The sequence below is a fragment of the Phyllostomus discolor genome, chromosome 4 (assembly GCF_004126475.2).
Source record: "Phyllostomus discolor isolate MPI-MPIP mPhyDis1 chromosome 4, mPhyDis1.pri.v3, whole genome shotgun sequence".
Taxonomy (NCBI): Eukaryota; Metazoa; Chordata; class Mammalia; order Chiroptera; family Phyllostomidae; genus Phyllostomus; species Phyllostomus discolor.
The window spans coordinates 127133791-127155287 of NC_040906.2; the positions used below are offsets into that span (position 1 = coordinate 127133791).

The following is a 21497-nucleotide window of genomic DNA, read 5'->3' on the forward strand; positions in this document are numbered from 1 at the left end:
GTTACAAAATCCATTCTTTAGTTTCCTCTTCTGTAAAATGGTAAAATTTTTCATTTACAATTCATAACGATTTATGATAGTAATGAGAAAATGCGTAAAAAGTACTGGGAAGGAGCCAAGATGTAGTCAGTGTCCAATAAATTATGCCCTTTATTATAATCTGCCCTCTCTCATGCTCACTTCTTTTCGTGTCTAGCTTAATTACCATGTTTCAAAATGTCAATCACCCTCTAACTAAATTGCACCCTTTACACCTCACTGTTATTTGCTTCCCTCGCTTATTCAAACCCCATTGTTGAGTAAATCCAACGGAAATACCCATGGTTGGGCTTCTCAGGACATGGGAGGGAAAAACAATAGTACAACAGTCACACAGATTGTGGCTTTCAGCTTCATCCAGACTTCAGTACAGCTTCTATATGTCCTTGACCTCTTCTCTGCCATATTTTCTACACAGACATGTGAGTATAAAAAGTTATCCTATCAACAAAAATTGTCTTTTTGTCCCCTCTCTCAACACATGACCACGCCCACTTCTTTTGAGAAAACAAGCCAAACATCCTGCCACCAAACCAATGTATTTACCTGCATCTGAATTTTTTTTTTTTTTTACAGTGAAACCAACGTCCCTGGCCCTGGCTGGTGTGGCTCAGTGGACTAAGCACCAGACTGCAAACAGTGAAACCAATGTCCCTTATACAACCTAAGACAATCCTTCCAACTCTGGGCAGTATCCCACTCATTCCCCATTCCAAATGACATGGAGCTCTTTATCTATATCTAACTGCTTGCTGGACATCTACCCTAGGATGTGCCACAAGAATCTTAAATGAACAGAGTATACATCTCACTTCTCCACACCCTCAACAGAAAATACTGTCTACTAAACTGTTCCCAGTAAATAGTTTCATTGTTTAGAGAAACTTTTAACTTCACTATACATAAAAAAAGGAGAGACTCTAAGAAGCCTAGTAAGCCGCTCAAACACACCCTGCCTACTATTGCTAGTCTAAACTTATATGACATTTCAAACTTCAAAGGAATTTTCATGCAATACCCAAACAAAACTACTAAAAGAAAAAATAGAAAAGGAGAATCAAAACATTTCAGTAAATTTTCCTCACACAAACCAGAAGAAAACTGCAACAAAATGCTATAACATAGGTTAACATTATGCAAGCATTTTCAGATGTAACTATATATACTAACTTAATTCAGGAAATAAGCTGAAAAAAATAAACTTAGATATTATGATTAAAATACTAGAAACCAAGGGGGAATATATTTAATTTTAAATTTAAAAAGCACTGAGAAGTAAACTAAACATAGCTGATATAAGTAAAATTTCTAAAAAGATAGAAAGGATCAGAAAGCAACAGTGATAGAAGACAGTCAAAGAAGTCTCAACATACCTATAAACCAAAACAATATAAAGAAAAGTTCTATCTGAAACTAAATGCAAGAGAACATTCCAGAATTAAAAGAAGCCCTGAAGCTACTTATTGAAAAGATTTTGGAATAACTGAATTTTTTAATGCTGATACATAAATTATGCTATTAGACCTTAAACAAAGTTTTTTCTTTAAACTCTCTGGTCTTCCATACAGACAAGAAAGCCACTTACAAGGGAAAGACAATTGGGTTGACATCAGTAACATACATGACAGCAGTGAGCAAGATTTCAAAGAAATTGAAGGAAAAACAATGAGATAGGGGTTCATTCAAGTAACATGAATATAAAATATGTTAAAATATAAGAATTCCGAGAATACTATATCCACAAACCCTTTCTAAGGAATATACTAGAGAAATTTCTTCAGACTCAAATTATGACTACGGATTATAGATCAAGGGGCTGGTGATAAACACTGAATATATTTAATTGGGGATCTTAAAGAAAGGTGAGGAAGGAATAGAAAAAGTTTACGAATATTGTATGATCTAAAAATGTAGAAGTTACTGATTAAATAAGAAAGGAAAGGAGAAAATAGAATAAATTCATTAATTGCAATATAGATAACATAGTATCATTTAAAGTTAACAAAACAAAGATTAGATGCCTAAGTAAGGTGACAGGAGACTAAAGAAATTCTGAAGTGTCTTTATAGACTACTAAAGGTATTAGTATAAAGACCATTAGTAGTTAGCATTGCTACCTGGTGTATTTGAAATTTGTTAAGCTAATAAATCCTAAGAGTTCTCATCACAAGGACATTTTTTCTTTTTTTTATATTTAAAAAAATAGGAATGCTTCATGAATTTGTATGTCATCCTTGAGCAGGGGCCATACTAATCTTCTCTGTATCATTTCAACTTGGATGTCAACTAAACTTATTGTGGTAATCATTTCACAATCTATGTAAGTCAAATCATTATGCTATATACCTTAAAGTTACACAGTGCTCTATGTCAATTACCTCATTAAAACTGGAAGAAAAAAGACAACTAGAAAAAATATATATATATAAATTTTCTTAAATTCCAAAGAAAATAAAAGTAAAAAAGATAAAACAATAGGTCGCATGGAGAAAGAAGCATAGTAAATATAACATAATGAATATAGTAAGTATAACAAAACTATAACATAAGTATTATAACAAAGACCAAACTTGTCAGCCTATGAATATAAAGATTCAATTAACCTCCTAAAAGAAAAATAAGATTGCTTTAAAAAGCAAAGGCCAAATGTATGCTTGATATGAGAAATGACTAAAAGTGATTCAAAAGCCGAAGCTAACACAATGGAAGGATAGGCAAAGGCTTTGCAAGCGAGATTGTTTCTATTGAAACAATCAGAAAGGAGGAATATGATCCTGGTATAAGATCATAGCTTGAATGTAGAATTCAAGCTATAAATTAATAAAGGAGACAAAATGACATTATATAATGCTAAAGCCACAATAAAAAATGAAGATGTAACAGTTATGAATATCTATGCAACTAATAACATAAAAACCACCTTCATGAACCAGAAGATAGAAAGAGAAACGGATGGAAATGCACTAACAGGACACTACCACACCACTCTGTCCAGACAGGGCAAAGAAACCAAAAGTAAGTACATATATGAAGCTCTAGACAAGGTATTCTATAAAGTAAATCTTACAAATATATGTTGACTTTCACATTCTCAAAATAGATTTACCTTCTCATATGCACAGGGAACATTCCTGAAAATTGAACATATAATAAGTCAAAGGAAAAGTTTTTTCAACAAACATCATAAGGAAGAAATTATACAAATAATATTTTCTGATATAGTACAATAAAATCAGAAATTGACAATAGAATCATAATTAAAAGACTCTCAATCCAAAAAAATTAAACTTTTAAACAACTCTTTAAAAATAGAAATAAAACCAAAGTTGCAGGATTTCTAAAAGCAATGTTAATGAAAACATTATACATTAAAATCAGGGGAATGCAATTGAAGTCATAAGCAGAAAATATTTATAAATTACCTAAAAAAAAACAGTAAGAGAATAAAAATAGATTTACTTTGTAGTTGCACAGGCTAGGAAAAAAATGCAGGGAAAAAAAGAAGAAAGGAACTAGTATAAATAAAAATTTTAAAAAACAGAAAAATCAATAAAGTCAATAATTATATTACAATGTTGTATCTTTGAATAAAAACCAATATAATAGATGATCTAGAAAGTCATACAAAGAGAAAAAAGTAAAAACACAAATATTCAAAGTAAGAAAATGACAAGGGAAAAAATAACAAATAAATAGAACATTTTAAAATCATAAAAGGAATTTGCATGATATATAAATCACTTAAAAAATCTAGATGGCCTGGCTAATTCCCTAGAAAATAGTTTACTATTATTCACCCTCTGAGAACTAGAGTACCTAAGCAGAACAATTTTCATGTAAGAGAAAGTTATACAAGAACTACTCAACAAAAATATCAGCAGACCCAGGTGGCAGAGGGAAATGGGGAAAAATCCCCTGGTGCTTGATTTCAATTGTAACTACCAAAAAATCATTATTACAAAATATAATATTAAGGGTGACATATAAATGATTATTATAAATCCTAAACTAAAAGACAAGAATAATGCAATATTATAAACAAAATATGCCAAAAAATTTGAAAGTTTAAGGCAAAGGAAAAATTCCTTAAAAGACACAAATGACCAAAACTGACTCAAGAAGAAAAACTCTAAACATCCCAATGTTTAGTAAAGAAAATTAATTAGTAATTAATATCTTCCTCACACCTACAAAGTCCACGTTCACATGGCTTCCCTGGTGAATTCTACCAAACTAATAAGGGAGAAATGATACTAATTCTACATAAATGCTTTTAGAAAATAGAAGCTAGTATTATTACCTGAATACCAAAGCTAAACAAAGATATCACTAATAACCTTCATGACAATGAACAATAATTTAAGGTGACCAATTGGGTTTATCCCAATAATGCAAGGTTAGTGTAACATAAAAAAAACAATTAATGTTATAAATCATTTTAAGGAAATAAGGGAGGAAAATCATATAACTCAAGCACAGAAAGAGTTTTTGACAAAATTCAACACCTTACCATAATTAAAAAGAGGAAAACTTCTAAAAAGAATAGGAGTAAAAAAGAATTTCCTCATCCTGATGTAGTATTTCTACATAAGACCAACAACCAATACGTACTAGTGAAAAACTGAAGGCTTTCTACGTAAGACCACAAAGAAGGCAAGAATATATGTTCTCACCACTTAAACTGAACATTGCATTGGGGGGACCTTGGCAGTGCATTAAAATAAATAAAGTAACATAAATTAGTATAAAAGTAGAAAACTGTCTTTATTTACAGACAATGTTATAGTCTATGTAGGAAATCCTATGAAATTTATAAAGAAATTTATAGAAACCAATAAATGAATTCAGCAATATTACACAGTATATGACATATAATCTATATATAGACTAATTATGTATTGTCATACATTAGCAAAAAACAAAAGAAAAATAAATTTAAAATAATCTATTCAAAAGAGTACAAAAAATAAAATTCTTGCATGTAAATTTTGCAAAAGGCACACAAGATCTGTACACTTCAAGCTACAAAACATTGCTGAGATAAATAAGAAAACCTATGTAAGAGGAACAAGCATGTCATGTTCTAAGACTGGCAGATAATAGCATGTCCACCTCAACTCCCCCAAATAAATGAAAAATGTTAAGATAGCCTCTTCTCTAAGAGTTGGAGCTTAATTCCACCCTTTCCCCATCTTGAGTAGGGGCTAGACTTAGTAACTTGATTCCAAAGAGAATGTGGTAAGAAAAAAAGCAGTAACTTTGTGGTGGAAAAACCTGACAGATACTACCGTAATGGAGTGATCAAAGTTAATAAAACCAATGATTACTCATGTGGGTAGTATAACCCTCTGATATTCTGAGAGGACTAAATCACCCCTGTGTTATCTTCCTCTCACCCCACAAAAAGACCATAATCCCTGTCTAATCATGAGGAAAACATCAGACAAATACAAATTAAGTGACCCTGCAAAATACCTGCCCAATGTTCTTCAAATTGTCAGTCATGAAAAACAAGAAAAGAATAATATATTATCACAAATCAAAAGACCAAGGAGATAAGACAAATAATGCACTGTGGCATATCCTGGATTAGATCCTGGATTAGATCCTAGAAAAGACAAAGGATGGTAGTGAAAAAAGTAATGAAACCCAAATAAAGTATTGAGTTCAGTTTACAGAAATTTGCCAGTCTTGATTTCTTTGTTTTGATAAATGTACCATATTAACATAAAAGGTTAACATGAGGAACCACTGGGTAAAGCATATAAGGGAACTCTCTGTACTGTATCTGCAACTTTTCTGTAAACCTAAAATTATTCCAAACTAAAAAGTTTATTTAACAAACATCAGTAGGCTTTTTTGGTAAAAATTTCAAGCTGACATTAAGCTGATATAAGATTGATATGGATCTAGACTATCCATTACAACTTAAAAACAGAAAAACTAATTTAGAGTATTTACACTGATTTCAAGCCTTATTTTAAAGCCATGGCAAGCAAGACAATATGTTGTTGAGGAAGAACAGAAGTATAGATTACTAAAACAGAACCAAGAGTCCAAATATGGTTCCATGCAGATACTGCTCAATTTATATTTGGCAAAAGTGGTCATATATTGCAATGGCAAATGATAGTTTTTTCAATAAATGGTGCTGGAATGACTGGATCTCCAAATTTAAAAAATTAACTTTGACTTTTGCCTCATACTACACATGCATAAATATTAATTCAAAATGGATCATAGACCTAAATGTGTAACCTAAGATAATATTCATTTAGAAAATATGATGTTCTATACATGTGTCTAAGAAAATTAATCTTTTTAAAGAAAAGGTAGGGGAAAATCTTGTGACCTTAAGTTAAAGATTCTTAAATAGTACACAGAAAATGTTAATTTAAAAAATTTTAGGAAATTAGTCTTCATCCAGATTAAAAATCTTTTCCTACCAAAGGTACCATTAAGAAAATGAAAAGGTAATCCAAATGTTGGGAGAAAATATTTGCAAGCATATATCTGATGAATAAGTTATATCCAAATATTATTAAGAATTCTTACAACTCATTAATAAGAACACAACCCCCAAATTTTTTCAAAGGTCAAACATTCATATAGACACTTCACAAAAGAAGGTTTACAAATGGTCAAGGCCATAAAAAGATGTCAACACCATCAGTCATCAGTGAAGTCCACACTAAAACCACAATGAGATACCATTACCTACTAACTGAAATGGCTAAAATATAAAAAGGGTAGTAATACTATTAGCAGGGTTTGGTAAAACTGGAATTTCTATGCATTGCTGATGGAAATGGAAAAATATACAACCACTTTGGAAAATAGGTAGTTTTTTAAGGAGCTAAATATACACTCATTATACAACCCAGCAATTCCAGGTATATCTACCCAAGAGAAATTAAAACATCTCCAATTCAGATGTCCATAAGAATATCCATATCAACATTATTCATAAGTGTCAAATATAGGAACCAAGTCAAATGTTCATCAACTGAAGAATGAAAATAGTAACTATCATGTATCCATATAGCTAAACACGGCATGATTACATTTCGTTGAAATTGTAAGAGTGTTACAGTGACTGAAAGCAGGGCAGTAGTTGCCTAGTGTCAAGGGGTGGGGTTAGCAATTAACTTCCAGAGAGAGTAAGACAAACCCTTCAGGATTACAAAAATTCTAAAACTTGAATTTGGTGGTAGTTGCACAAAATGAGAGAATTTTATTTATACATAAATTTTACTTCATAAAGCTATAAAAATGATACTATTACAATAGCATCAATAATATTACATACTTGGGAAAACTAACAAAATACATGCTATTCTTTTATAAAGGAAATTATTGTACTTTTTAGAGACATTTAAATGGGACCTAAATAAATTAGAGATATACCATGGAAAAATCAACACAAACACATACATATGCCTACACACAGAGAGCTATTTCCACTTTCTTAACCACATGATCAAATTTAATATTACCAATAATAGATATTATGTGTCTCCTTATGGAATGTAATAGAAAGCATAAAAAAATCACCTATATTGTATTCTTGCCAAAATATTTATCCTTAATGTACTCATAAAGAAACAATCAGAAAACTTCTTTACTCTCAATACAATACTACTAACAGATAATACAAATTACATGAGCTTCTACTGTAAAATGCCATGTTAGTGTCAGGAAAAACCAAAACCGGGGGAAAGGGTAACCTTTAGATTAAAAGAGTAAAGAGGCATGCTATCTGTGATAGCTCATTTTATGTGTTAAAAAATAAGGTTATGTGTTAATTTTATGAGAGTAGGCAACAGTACCCAGATATTTGGTTCAACACCAATCTAGACAGTGCTCTGAAGGAGTTTTTAAAGGACATGGTTAATGTTTAAATCAGTAAAAGCTTACTGGTATAGTTCAGATTGCCCTTCATAATGTGGGTGGGGCTTATTCAAAGGTTGAAGGACTTCAGGAAGAAATAACTGAGACGTCCCTGAGGAATAAAGAATTCTATCTTCAGATTGCCTTTGGGCTGGATCTGTAATATCAACTTGGTGTCTCCTGCCTGCCAGCCTGCCCTGCATATTTCAGACTTATAAGCCTCCATAGCTGTGTGAGCCAATTCCTTAAAATCAACCTCTGTCTCTGTCTCTCTGTCTTTCTCTTTATCTATCTATATACATGTATACATATGCCAAATACACATACACATCACACAACCTATCAGCTTGTTTCTTTGGAAAACCCTGACCAAAAATTGCTAAATAAAATATACAAATCTTGAGTGTATACAGGTATAAAGAAAATAGCTATTTAGAACATTATGGGGACAACTGGAAAAAACTGAATATGGTGTCAATATTAGAAAATATTATTGTATTGATATTAAATCTTTTGGTGTCATAATGGAATTTAAAGAATTCTTAGAAGATAAAGGGTTAAATATTTAGGAGAGAAATGCAGTGTGTCTATAATTTACTTCTCAGTGGTTAAATTATATAATGGAAATAAATATTCATATATTTATGTAATTCAACTAACTGTAGGAAAATTTGCAAAATAAAAATTGGGGAGTTTTAAAAAGGTCAGAAAAAAATTAGGTATGATTCAAGAGTCAAAGATTCCCCAGAAAGAAATATAAACTGTAGAACATTCAGACCAATTAATGTGACTCAGTGCTAACAAGAAATGAGTTAGCAAGCAATGGAAAGACATGGAGGACCCTTAAATGTCTGTTACTAAGTGAAAGAAGCCAGTCTGAAAGGCTGCAATCTATATAACTCCAACTGGTGCCATTCTGGAAGGGCACAGCTGTGGAGGCAGAAAAAAGACCAGTCAGTGGTTGTCAGAAGTTGAAGGGAGGGAAGGAAGAACACGCGGCGCACAGAAAATTTTTATGGCAGTCAGTGTATTATATATGACACTCTGGAATGTCAAAAAAGTGCACTCTACTGCAAACTATGGACTTTGAGTAGTAATTGTGTGTCAGAGCAGGTTCATCAATTGTACCAGATGTACCACTCAGGTGTGAGAAGTTGATAGTAGGGGAAGGGGGTTGTTTTGGGAACTGCTCTAAGAAAATAAAGTTTAAAAAAAATAAGCATTTTTTAAATCACAAATTATTCCAATAAAAAATTACAAACAAATGAGAAAGAATAAACTTAATTGTTTTGGGGAGACCCACACTTAGAAAATGAGAGTGATAACCAAGGTTAAATATGAAAGGTGGCATGAACCGATCAGGAAAGAGTACCAAGTAATACCAAATACCAAGAGTAAATTGACCTCAAAATGTTAAATATAGTTATATGTTCCAGCGATTCCACTACTAGGAATACACCCAACAGAAATGAAAACATATATCCTCACAAAAACTTGTACAAAAATATTCCTAACAGAACTATGTATAATAACCAAATAATATAAATAGGCCAAATGTCCATGAATAAATATAATGATGAATGAATAAATATAATGTGACAGTCATACAATGAAACACTATCAGCAATAAAAAGAAATAAAGTACTAATACAGGCCAAGATGCAGATGAACCTGGAAAACATCATGGTAAGTAAAAGAGATTAGGCATGAAAGACCACATATAGCACAATTCCTTTCATATGAGATGCTCAGAGTGGGCAAACCCAGAGAGGCAGAAAGTACATTAGAGCTTGCATAAACTGGAAAGGAAGGAATAATGGCTTGGGTAGAAATAGGGATTGGCTGCTAATGAGTATAAGGTTTCTTTTAAAATTTGATTCTAGTGATGAGTACATAACTCGGGAAATATACTAAAATCCACTCAATCATACTGAAACCTCAACCCATTAGGAGGCAAAGCTAAGAACTTCTGCTTCTAATCAACTAAACAAACTCATTTGAATTGCTTTACAAGGAAGTCAATCTTTTAGTACCCTAAGAGTTTGTTTCTAAGACATAAGGATTGACAATAGATTCAAAAGACGTTTTGTATCTTTTAAATTACAGTAAAACAAGTTTTAGCTCATTAATTTTACACCAAAGTCATATGTAAGGAAGTCTGATAGTGGTACATTTTTCTAATGTTCATTCATGAATTTAGAAATCTTTCTTGTTCTTTTTGTAAATACCTTGTAACCAGGAATACCCATTAATCCATCCTTTCCATGGCGTCCTGGTTCTCCCTGAAAAATAAATATAAGTATTTTAATATATTTTTGCAATATTTTAAAAGAAAGATACTATAAGATCATTTTTATTTAAGGCAAAATATGCATGAACTTTTTCTATAGAACTCACAGCACGTCCAGGATGGCCAGGAAAACCAGCACTCCCCTTTTCACCTTTTGCACCCTGTATTTAAAAAATAAAAATAAAAATAAACTTTAAAAACAATCCTTTCAATAATTCTTTAAACTTCCAACTCAAACTTAAGTAGGAAAGTAGGTTAACCTTATTATGTAATGACAGAATTCATGTAACTACAGCTTGTGTTGGCTTTGCAACTTGTTGACAGAGTATTAATTTACCAGGCCAGTGGACAAAATATAAGGCATTGAAAATATTGATGATGCAGAATTATTACAAACATCTAAGGGTTGAGGATGGGAGGTGGAAATGGCTGGGGCAGGGGGACTGGTGGGGGGTAAATGGAGACAACTGTACTTGAACAACAATAAAAATATATATACAATAAAAAATAGAGAAACTACACATTGGAAAAATTAAAAAGGCAATGAGTACTGTAAATATACAGAGAATATAATCTTCCTTCAATGTGAAGAAATAGGAAGGCCCATAATATTCTCAACAGACACACTGTTAAGCAGCTATCACTCACTGTAATTATTTTAAAAGTTCAAAATGATCAACAATACAACCTGTTCTTATAGATTACCATGTATAAGAGTCACCAGTTATCTTTTCACTTTTTAATAAACCCTTGAGAAATGTGAATAAAACAAATTACTATAATGGTGGGTTGGGACTAAACTTTAAGTTTTCTATTTCTATTACACCGAAAGTTCAGTACGGATACTTCATTCTGTGATCCAGACTTCCCTTTTTGCCATAAAATCCAGGTGATCCTTTGTCTCCTTTGGGGCCCATTTCACCCTAGAGGACAAAATATCAGTTATAAACAAGAGTTTAATATGCCAACATCAAAATAAAATGGAAATAAAATAACTTAAACTTTTTTACAAAATAGGACTTTGTTACAAAAGTCCTATTTTCCAGGCTTTATAAAGAAAAACAATGCCCTGGCTGGAATAGTTCAGTGGATTGAGCGCGGGCTTCAAACCAAAGTGTCACAGGTTCGATTCCCAGCCAGGGTACATGCCTGGGTTGCAGGCCATGACCCCCAACAACCGCACATTGATGTTTCTCTCTGTCTCTCTATCTCCCTCCCTTCCCTCTCTAAAAATAAATAAATAAAATCTTTAAAAAAAAAAGAAAAGAAAAAGAAAAGGAAAAATAAGGACAGTTGGTACTATTACATGGTCTATAGTATAAGATTTATAATTAAGAGAATTTCTATATAGTGAAACATCAATTTTTAAATACTTTAATTTTATGACTGGAAATTTTAAAGAAATTTCATAAAGCTTTGTGTGAGCTATGATATCAATCTTAAACTTATCATTTACTTTAACATACTTTATATATGAGCATTTATTTATTTATAACACATTTGTAATATAAAGTTTAGAATTTGGAATACTATATGGCATTGCTGAATTTAAAAAGGCCAATTTCTCTAACCTTTAATCCTGGCATTCCATGAAGCCCAGGAAAACCAGGAAGTCCACGGTCACCCTGAAAATAAAACTGAAATTAATTAAAGAATGCACATTTCAGCCTAAAAAATTCATCATATATTTCTCAACTTTATCCTTTTTAAAACCTATTGAAAATACACCTGTGAACAGCTAAGTGCATACCTATATTAAAACTCTGTCTCTATGAAAGATTAATGTTCATTTATAAAGGTTTTATTTAAGTTCAGAGAAGGAAAGCATTTGGGGGCTTAGGGGAATCTCATCAGCAACTCTAACCACTCACTCAAGCTCCATCCACACCTCACATAAACAACCTTCACTCAGCTATCTCTAAGTATGTGGATAGAAACAATTGTGTTAGAAGGCCTTCAGTAGGACCAACAGGAAGAAGCCTGCAGGCCCTGGGAATGGGACTGGGGTAGGTTCGCAGGGATTGCCAAGACCAAGGATCTGGAATGTGGTCTACAAGGGGGTCATGAGCTATAGGTTGGCCCTGATGACCCATCACTCAACGCTAAGGAACACAGCTGAAGCAAGAACCTATCAGGGCTTCTGTCTTTCTGAGAACATTAATGACAGAGATTTTGCCAGTCCTCTTCTCCATGTCTCAATAGTTTCTTCTAAGATTTTTTGCTGATCTTTAGCTTTAAGATATTTTGTTGTTCCTGGTTGTCAGCTAATATGGAAGCTGAAGGTAAGCTCTCAGTGCATACTGTTCATAGACTGAGCTTCACTATAATATGATCTGGTTGGGTCATTTCATTGGACAGCACTGTACATCAGTGGATTCTCCACAGTTGGATCTTCTACAGCTTTGGCAAACAAACTTGGCTGACAGCATGTGGAAGTCAGGTAGGAGAAGCCAGCATGAGTAAATGATCTCTAAATCAGATTGTTTTAGTACAACTCTGCTTTTTCTTCCCAGTCTAAAGACTCTCAGTTTTAACTTTTCCATGTGCTAAATTTTATATTTCTGCCAGGGTGAAAAAAGGGAATTTACTTGGCTATACAGAGTTCAAGAAGAAATAGTGGGACTTCATTGTTATTAATGGGACATCCAACCACCCCATTTTTGGTTCTACTTGTAATTTACTACCAATTTTAGAAATACTTGATATTATGATTTCCTGAGTCTTTGGGATCCTGTGAGCATGTATGTATGAATGTGGCTGTGTGTGTATACACACATACACAGGAAGTCCCTTCTGTCTCATAAGAATCATGTGACTTCTAGTTTTAGGATTCAGCTTCCTTGGATCTTTTCAGCTTCCAAAAATGTGGATATGTTTGTTATTTTTTCTTTCACTCTCTCTGTCTTAATAAATCTGGAAAAGTCAGTGTTCTTGCTGCCTGTCACTACCAGAAGTAATACATAGAGAAAAGGATTGAATCTTTATGGGTGCCTTATTCAGATGCCCACAACCTAAGAAAATGGTGGGTTATGTACCCTAAAAACCAGCTTAACTAGTTATCTCAAGCCAATCTTTTTATAAGGGAAAGGAAGGGTAGGTAACGTGTTGGGAAAAGGTTACTCAGATAAAAGCTGCAGTCTAGCAGCATGTTTTCTAGTATTTCTATATCTGCTGATTAACAATTGTTTATGTGAATCACAGACATCCCCTCCCTGGAACCCAAGGGTTCAGACACCATCTCCATCCCTCACAGACCCTCAGAGGCATAAAGGCTGAATTGCTTGTGGGCCTCCTGGAATCACATAGGTCCTGCATTTCAGTTCCTGGAACAACAGCTTTCCACATGCATTAATTACTTAATCCTATCAACTATAACTAACTAAAATCTTTAACTCTTGAGTTCTCCTGTCAACCTGAGGTTTTATTATTATAAAATTGTTATTATTCCCTTGATTGCTGCTTTAATAAGAGTTTAAGATAGAGGATAAAGTTAATGTGTTTGTTTGACCCTTCATTGTCATCCAGAAGACTTAGTGACCTATTGATGATTCAACATCCAGGCATCTTGCCTACAATAGAGGTAGGTTCACAGCAGGCTGATACGGAGATCAGATCAGATAGATCACTGGAGAGGAGTGAGGTGGGGCAGGGGGCATAAGTGGAGATTGGCCAAGGTAATGGTAAACAAGCAAGCTCAGCACATGAGACACCACTCTACCGTTGGTTGGAGACATGGCAGGGGAAGGTGCAGATATGCCAGTGAAACTGAAGCAGTAATCAAAAACCTCAATGTACCCAAAAGCTCTGGACTGGATGGCTTCACAGGCAAATGTTATGAAACATTCAAAGAAGAACTAACTCCTATCCTTTTCAAACTATTCTGGAAAATTCAAGTAAAGGGAAGACTCTCAAACTCTTTTATGAGGCCAGTATTATCCTAAATCCAAAACCAGGTAAAGGCACAAGAAAAAAAGAAAATTATAGGCCAATATCTCTGATGAATACACATGCTAAATATTGGCAATCTGAATCTAGCAATACATTAAAAAGATCATACAGAATGAACAAGTGGGAGTTATTCTAGGGATGCAAGGATGGTACAATATTTGTAAATCCATAAATGTAATATACCACATAAATTTAAAGACAAAAAACACATGATCATATCAACACATGCTGAAAAGCATTTGATAAAACCCAGTACCCATTTATGACAAAAACACTCAGCAAAAGCATTCCTCAACATAATAAAGTCCATATACAAGAAACCTACAGCCAACATCACACTCAATGAGCAAAAACTAAAAGCTTTTCCATATGATAAGGAACAAGACAAGTGTGTGTGCTTTCATCACTCTTATTCAACATAGTACTGGAAGTTCTAGTCACAGAGATCAGACAAGAAAAAGAAATAAAAGCTACCCAAATTAGAAAGAAGGAAGTGAAACTGTCATTATTTGAAGATGACATGGTAATGTACATAGACAACCCTGTAGTCTCCACTAAGAAACTACTCAACCAAATAAGTGAATTTGGCAAAGTAGCAGGATACAGGTCAATATTCATAAATCCATGCCATTTTTGTATACCAACAACAATCTCTCAGAAAGAGAAATTAGGAAAAATTCCCATTTACTATAGCAACAAGAAATACAAAGTACCTGGAATAAATTTAACCAAGAAGGTAAAAGACCTGTACTCAGAAAACTATAGAATACTGAAGAAAGTAATTGAGGAAGATACAAACAAATGGAAGCATATAACATGTTCGTACTACCCAAAGCAATCTATACATTCAATGCAATTCCTATTAAAATACCAATAGTATATTTTGCTGATTTAGAACAAATATTTCAAAAATTCTTATAGAACCAAAAAGACCCCAAATAGCCTCAGCAATCTTGATAAAGGAGAATAAAGTAGGAAGTCTCACAATACCCAATATAAAACTATACTACAAGGCCACAATAATCAAAACAGCCTGGTACTGGCATAAGAACAGACACACAGATCAATGGAACAGAATAGAGAGCCCAGAAATAAATCCATGTCTCTATGGTCAATTAATATTTGACAAAAGAGGCATAAGGAGTAAAAATGGTCTCTTCAATAAATGGTGTTGGGAGAACTGGACTGGTACATGCAAAAAAAAAAAAAAAGAAAGAAAAAGAAAAAGAAAGACACTAGACCACCAATTCACACCATACACCAGAATAAACTCAAAGTGGATAAAAGACCTAAATATGACTCATGATACTATGAAGTCCTAGAGGAGAACATAAGCAGGAAAATCTCAGATATCTCATGTAGCAATATTTTTGCTGATATATCTCCTAGGGAAATATAGGAAAAAATGAACAAATGGGACTACATCAAATTAAAAAGCTTCTGCACAGCTAAAGAAACTATCATCAAAATGAAAAGGGAACTGACTATATGGGAGAACATATTTGCCAATGATACACTGGACAAGGGTTTAATCTCCAAAACATATAAAGAATTCATACAACTCAACACCAGGAAGACAAACAATTCAATTAAAAAATGGACAAAGGTTCTGAACAGACACTTTTCCAAGGGGGACATACAGAGGGCCCATAGGCATATGAAAAGATGCTCTACATTGCTAGCTGTCAAACAGATCAAATTAAAACCACAATGAAAAACTACTTCACACTGGTCAGAATGGCCATCATTAATAAATCAGTGAACAACCAGTGCTGGCAAGGATGTGGAGAAAAGGGAAGCCTCGTGCATTTTTGGTGAGAATGCAAACTGATGCAGTCACTATGGAAAACAGAATGGAATTTCCTTAAAAAAATAAAAATGTAACTGCCTTTTGACTCAGAGACTCCACTGCTGGGTATATAACCCATGAATCCTGAAATACCAATTCAAAAGAACCTGTGCATCTCTATGCTCATAACAACACTATTTACAGCAGCCAAGTGTTGGAAACAGCCTAAGTGCCCATCAGAAGATGAGTGGATCAAAAAGCTGTGGTACATTTACACAATGGAATACTATGCAGTAGAAACTAAAAAGGAACTCCTACCTTTTGCAACAGCATGGATGGAACTGGAAAATATTACACTAAGCAAAATAAACGAGTTGGTGAAAGACAAATACCATATGTCCTCACTTATAAGAGGAATGTAATGAACAAAATAAACTAATGAGCAAAATAGAACCAGAGGCATGGAAACAAGGAGCAGACTGATAGTGGCCAGAGAGGAGGGGAGAGGGAGATAATGGTGGAAAGAAGGGGAAGGTAGTCAAACAACATGTATGAATGACCCTTGGACAATGATGTGGGGATTGATGGTGGGAGTAGGGGGTAGGCTAGGCGGAGGAGGACAAATGGGAAAAATTGGAACAACTGTAATAGAATAACAATTTTTAAAAAAAGTATTCTGAGGAGTCACTATTGGTTTCATCCATGTTTACAAGAGATTAGAATCAAAGAGAATCCAAGATGTACAGGAAGATGGTTCCATTTGCATAGCTTGCCTCCAAAGCTTTTGTGACTGATACATATACCTTTGAAGAGGCTATTCATATCATAAGTTGATCCAGAATCATAGTTTTTAGAATCAGATCCAAATTACTTGTATCAGCAATAAAAGAATATGAAAACTAGTATTTTAAAAACCTCATTCTTAGCTCTGGCTGGCATAGCTCAGTGGATTGAGCATGGGCTGCAAACCAAAGTGTCCCAGGTTCAATTCCCAGTCAGGGTACATGCCTGGGTGGCAGGCCATGACCCCCAGCAACTGCACATTGATGTTTCTCCCCCCCCCCTCTCCCTCTCCCTCCATTCCCTCTCTAAAAATAAATAAATAAAATCTTTTAAAAAATCAAGATTTAATAAAATTAATAGTTTAAAAAAACCCTCATTCTTCTAAACTTTTTCAGTATATGTATTTGTTTTCAAAGAAAACTTGCTTTGCACAGTAACATAGGCATATAATTATGCATATATATGGGACCACATGCCCAAAGTATTTTACTGCAAAGAATCTGCAATTTAAAGTTTGGTGACCTATCATCTAGAGTGAACTATCACACCTCCCTTGAGAGATATGTAGACCATTAATCCTGTTCATGGCACAATCACCTCAACCTAAACTCATTCATCCAGGCCCCACCCTCTACTATGTACTTGGTAGGCATTCAGGAATTCTTCTCACAATGCAGGCAACAATGGCAAAGGAGAACAAACCTCACTGCTACAAACTATTCTGGACAAAGCAGAAAACATGGAGAAAAGAAAGCCACACTGAGATCAAGACATTTTATCTCAACTCCCTGATGCTTGAGTAACTTCAGACAAATGATTTAAGTTTTTCACTCTTCAGTTTTCTAAACTATAAAAGAGGAATGGCTCACTTAACAATTAATGTGAAAGTAGGCATAGCATGACTTATTCAACTAAACACATAAGCCTTTTGTGAGAATTTCAAATGATAATAATATGTATAATGCCAATACAAAATATGTCTAAAAATAAAACAAAAAATATACACACAGCAGTAAAAGCCTTCAAGCACCCAATACATTACAAGCCTTACACATTTTGGTTGTTTATTTCTCCTTTAAGTAAAAAACAAATGCTAAGTTTTACTCAGGCTCAGGCAATACTGACTTACTGGGAACCCTCCAAAATGCTCCCTCCCTCTCTAACACAAGGATGGGTATTTCCCTGGGATTTGGGGATCACCACTGGACTACTCAAGCCTAGGAAAACGTAGATGCCGGAGCTCCTACTACAGCTTATCATTGACCACAGCACAGAGTATACCCAAAGCGAAGGTGAGAAGTCAAGTTTAGAACCAAGAAAGTAGGAAGCACTCTATAAAAATTCAACAAAAGTTGTAAGTTTCCCAATGATGCCAGTAGAAAAAAATAAAACAGGACAGAAAGATGCATAGCAGCCAATAAATGAGGCAGGACATGGAATCATCGGTTCTTCATAATAAACTGAGATGCTGAATCCGTTACAAAGCCTTAAAATCAAAGAGGTTGAAAGACTAGGAAACAATCCAGACTTTGCAAAACTATCCATAGAAGTACTGAAATCCCGAACCCACACAGGGCAGCACCATATGCAGTGGAGGGACACTTTACCCCAACTTTTCAGAATATTTAGGGAGGTCACAGCTAGTGCCACTTTGGAAGAAGAGCATCTGAGGAAAGGATATAGGAAAGAAGAAAAATATGGTACCACCCTTTTCATAAATAGTAGAAAACATTTCTTCAGGAAATCCCTGGTATAATGACAATCCCACGGAGTCTTCAGATTCAGATAAAGCAAAATATTTTATAAGAAAATAGTGTATATGTATGTATATTTATTCATTTAATATTATTTTATTATATTGATTATTTATTATATTAATTAGAACATCAGTTATATCAGCATGTTAATCATTACTATGCTCATCACCAATATGTTTATATATTTTCTACATAATTAATATTCCTATGTTATATTTAATAATATTAAAATAATAGACTCTACTAAGAAAGGAGAGGAAGGGCACAGGACTGAACACCCCCACATTTAGAGAATGGAAAGAGGAAAAGTAGGTAATAATTAAACTGTGAAAAAGTAACCAGTTAAGGCAAGAGAAAATATAGGAATATGTGATATCTTGGAACCAAGAGAAAAAATCATTCCAAGAAGAAGGAAATAGTCAATCATGTCAAATGCTGCTGAGACATCAAACAAGACAGCAAAGATTACTGGAAAACAATGACTACTGGATTTTGAATATGGTAGACATTAGTGATCTCAATATGCAGAAGATTGGGATAGAAATCCTACTGGCACGGGTTAAAGAGATAAAGGGAAGTGAGAAAGTGCAGAGTGAGTAAAGGCATGCTTATACTGTGATGAAAAAGAAGTGGGGTAGTAACTAAAGAAGGCTATCTGGTTGGCTTGAGATGGGTCATCCTTTGGCTACTGACTGGGTGTTTGAGTAGGCTGAATTCAGGGCTCAGCCTGCAGCCTGTAGCTGCCTTATGCTTCTCCCCTTCCCCCACCCCCTGTTTTCCCCCACATACCACTGTTTGTGCTGTGGTGCTTTCAGAAAGCTACACGAGTGGACTACTTTCTCTTTTTGAGAAAGCCATTAAAAAAGCAGCAACTCTGCTAAGTCAATTCTAACTACTTCTCCCTCCTATGTCACTAATGGCTTTAATATTTTTAAACATAAAATGCATCTAGTGTACATCAGTATTCCTTGCATGTAGGTGCTATACACATTATTTTTAAAGAGAATAATTTTGCAAGGGTTATATTTAGAAAATTAGTGCAGGTTTTTACCAAGAGCAAAGAAAGAACTTAGAAATAAGATTGCACTTCAGGAATTAAGCTAAAAAATCAACATGGGGATCTGAGCAAATAAAAACGGGCATTTTAGATGTGGACCAGCTGCCAGGGCCAATAGGTCTCAACTGGATCCATGGGGAGGAACTGGCTTATTAAGCATGTTTAAAGAACATGTACTTCAGTAGGAAGATTGGCAAATTTCAAAGTTATAAAAAAAAATTGGAAAGTCAGCACTTGAAATGTTATCTGTACCCACTGGAACTCTGGGGAGAAGTTCCGTAAAGCTAAGCCAATAGACTATCTGTCAGATAGGAATCTATTATGGACACAGGGATACTGTGCTATCTGTGGCTAACAGGGGACACATGCCACTCACAAAATTCTCTCCCTTCTAAGAGGGTCGATTCCCACCAGCTTTCAGAGCTTAACCAAGGGAGAGAACATGGCACTGGGATAATGCCAGTACTGATGCCATTTGATAGTGGTCATCAAGTAATCTAAAAAAAATAACACCTTTATTAGAAAATGGCCACTGACAAATTTCTGAGCCCACAAATCTTGGAATTCACCAAGGTAAACACTATTGAATGGGAGTCATCATAGGTAAAATCCCTGTCTTTGAGTGACTGGAACAACTGGACACATATGCACACGCGCGCGTGCACCTGTGTTTGTGTGTGTGTGTGTGTGTGTGTGTTTACCTTTTCACCATCTCTCCCTGGTTCTCCTTTGTAACCTGGTAGTCCTCGTGCTCCCTAAATTAGGCACAAAACAAATTTTGTTAATTGTGGTTTTTTGGTTCACTAGAAATGCTGTTTCTAAAATGTGCATAAACAGATCACATACTTGTATTCCTGGGGATCCGGGGATACCGGGGGATCCTGGCATTCCCTGATATCCCTAAAGAAAAGTAAACAAGCAACAGTTGGTATGTCATCTCACTCACAAAAAGCAGCTCTACATTTCAGGATTCACTCCTGTCTCAAGTTTCTTACCCATAAGACTTCACTTAGCTTAAGAATCCAAAATAGCAAAGTATCAAATGCTTAATAAGAAATTCATACCCCTCAGCATTTAGGAAAAAAAGGTCTTGAATATCTCTAGATTAATAAAAACATCCAGAAATGCTTCAAGTAAAATGATAGCTCTGGGATTGAAATACAAAGCCAATGGTCACAGACCCTAAAGAAATGAACTGTACAATTAGAACATATTCAACATATTCAGGAGAAAAACACCTAAAACTGCAGGATTAACAAATGTAATACATTTTTAAACTACCTGATTAATGACCATCCAAGTTAATCCCTAGAGTAAATTAAACCCTGATGAATGTTATCCTTCAGAGTAAATCTGTAACAGCCTCTCGATTGCTCATTTTAGAAAGTTACTGATGTTAACCCCAAGAACATAGCTATGATGTATCCCTCCACTTCCCAAGGATGAGCTGTCTGCTGAGGCCATGGTCACTTTCATCTCCACCGCTTCTGATATATCCCTCCAGAAACTGGACCCCTGATAAAACAGCACATCTTTTTCAGACAGGAGGAAACTATTCATTCGTCACTCAGCACATGGCAAATGAACTAAAAAACACACTTGAAGGCCCTGACATTTGTCTAAGTTTCTCAGGGTCAATGTCAGGTTGCCTTGGACCACCTGAAACCTGCAAACAAACACATTCACCTCTCTTATTCAGATTGCATCTTTCTCAGATCTTACTGTTTGGATATAGCTTTCTGTTTGTCAATAGTATTAACACAGATCTCATTAATGTTTCAATTACATTGTCACTTAAATCCAAAAGCATGTTCTTGAATCCAAAAGCTTCATTTCCACATGGCTACTCAGTGGTCTTTGTACTTACCCAATCACTTGTCAGTACCCATCTAGCTACAGTTTTAGAAACATCATAATTCTACGCTTTTCCAGTCCCATTTTCAC

At 34.5% G+C, this 21497-nt stretch overlaps 1 protein-coding gene and 1 non-coding gene across 8 annotated transcripts in view; both read right to left on the reverse strand.

Annotated features, from left to right (window-relative positions):
- COL21A1 (collagen type XXI alpha 1 chain) overlaps positions 1-21497 on the reverse strand; it is a 174898-nt gene that overhangs the window by 45251 nt on the left and 108150 nt on the right. For all 7 annotated transcript variants that reach the window (XM_036024263.1, XM_036024260.1, XM_036024265.1 and 4 more), the window contains 6 exons: positions 20400-20453; positions 20255-20308; positions 11791-11844; positions 11089-11142; positions 10327-10380; positions 10158-10211 (listed from right to left, as the gene is read on the reverse strand). In XM_036024263.1, coding sequence (XP_035880156.1) covers positions 10158-10211; positions 10327-10380; positions 11089-11142; positions 11791-11844; positions 20255-20308; positions 20400-20453 — 324 coding nt within the window. The remainder of the gene's footprint in view (positions 1-10157; positions 10212-10326; positions 10381-11088; positions 11143-11790; positions 11845-20254; positions 20309-20399; positions 20454-21497) is intronic.
- LOC114495773 lies at positions 2237-2344 on the reverse strand. The gene has a single exon (XR_003684449.1). It is a non-coding gene; the product is annotated as a U6 spliceosomal RNA (small nuclear RNA).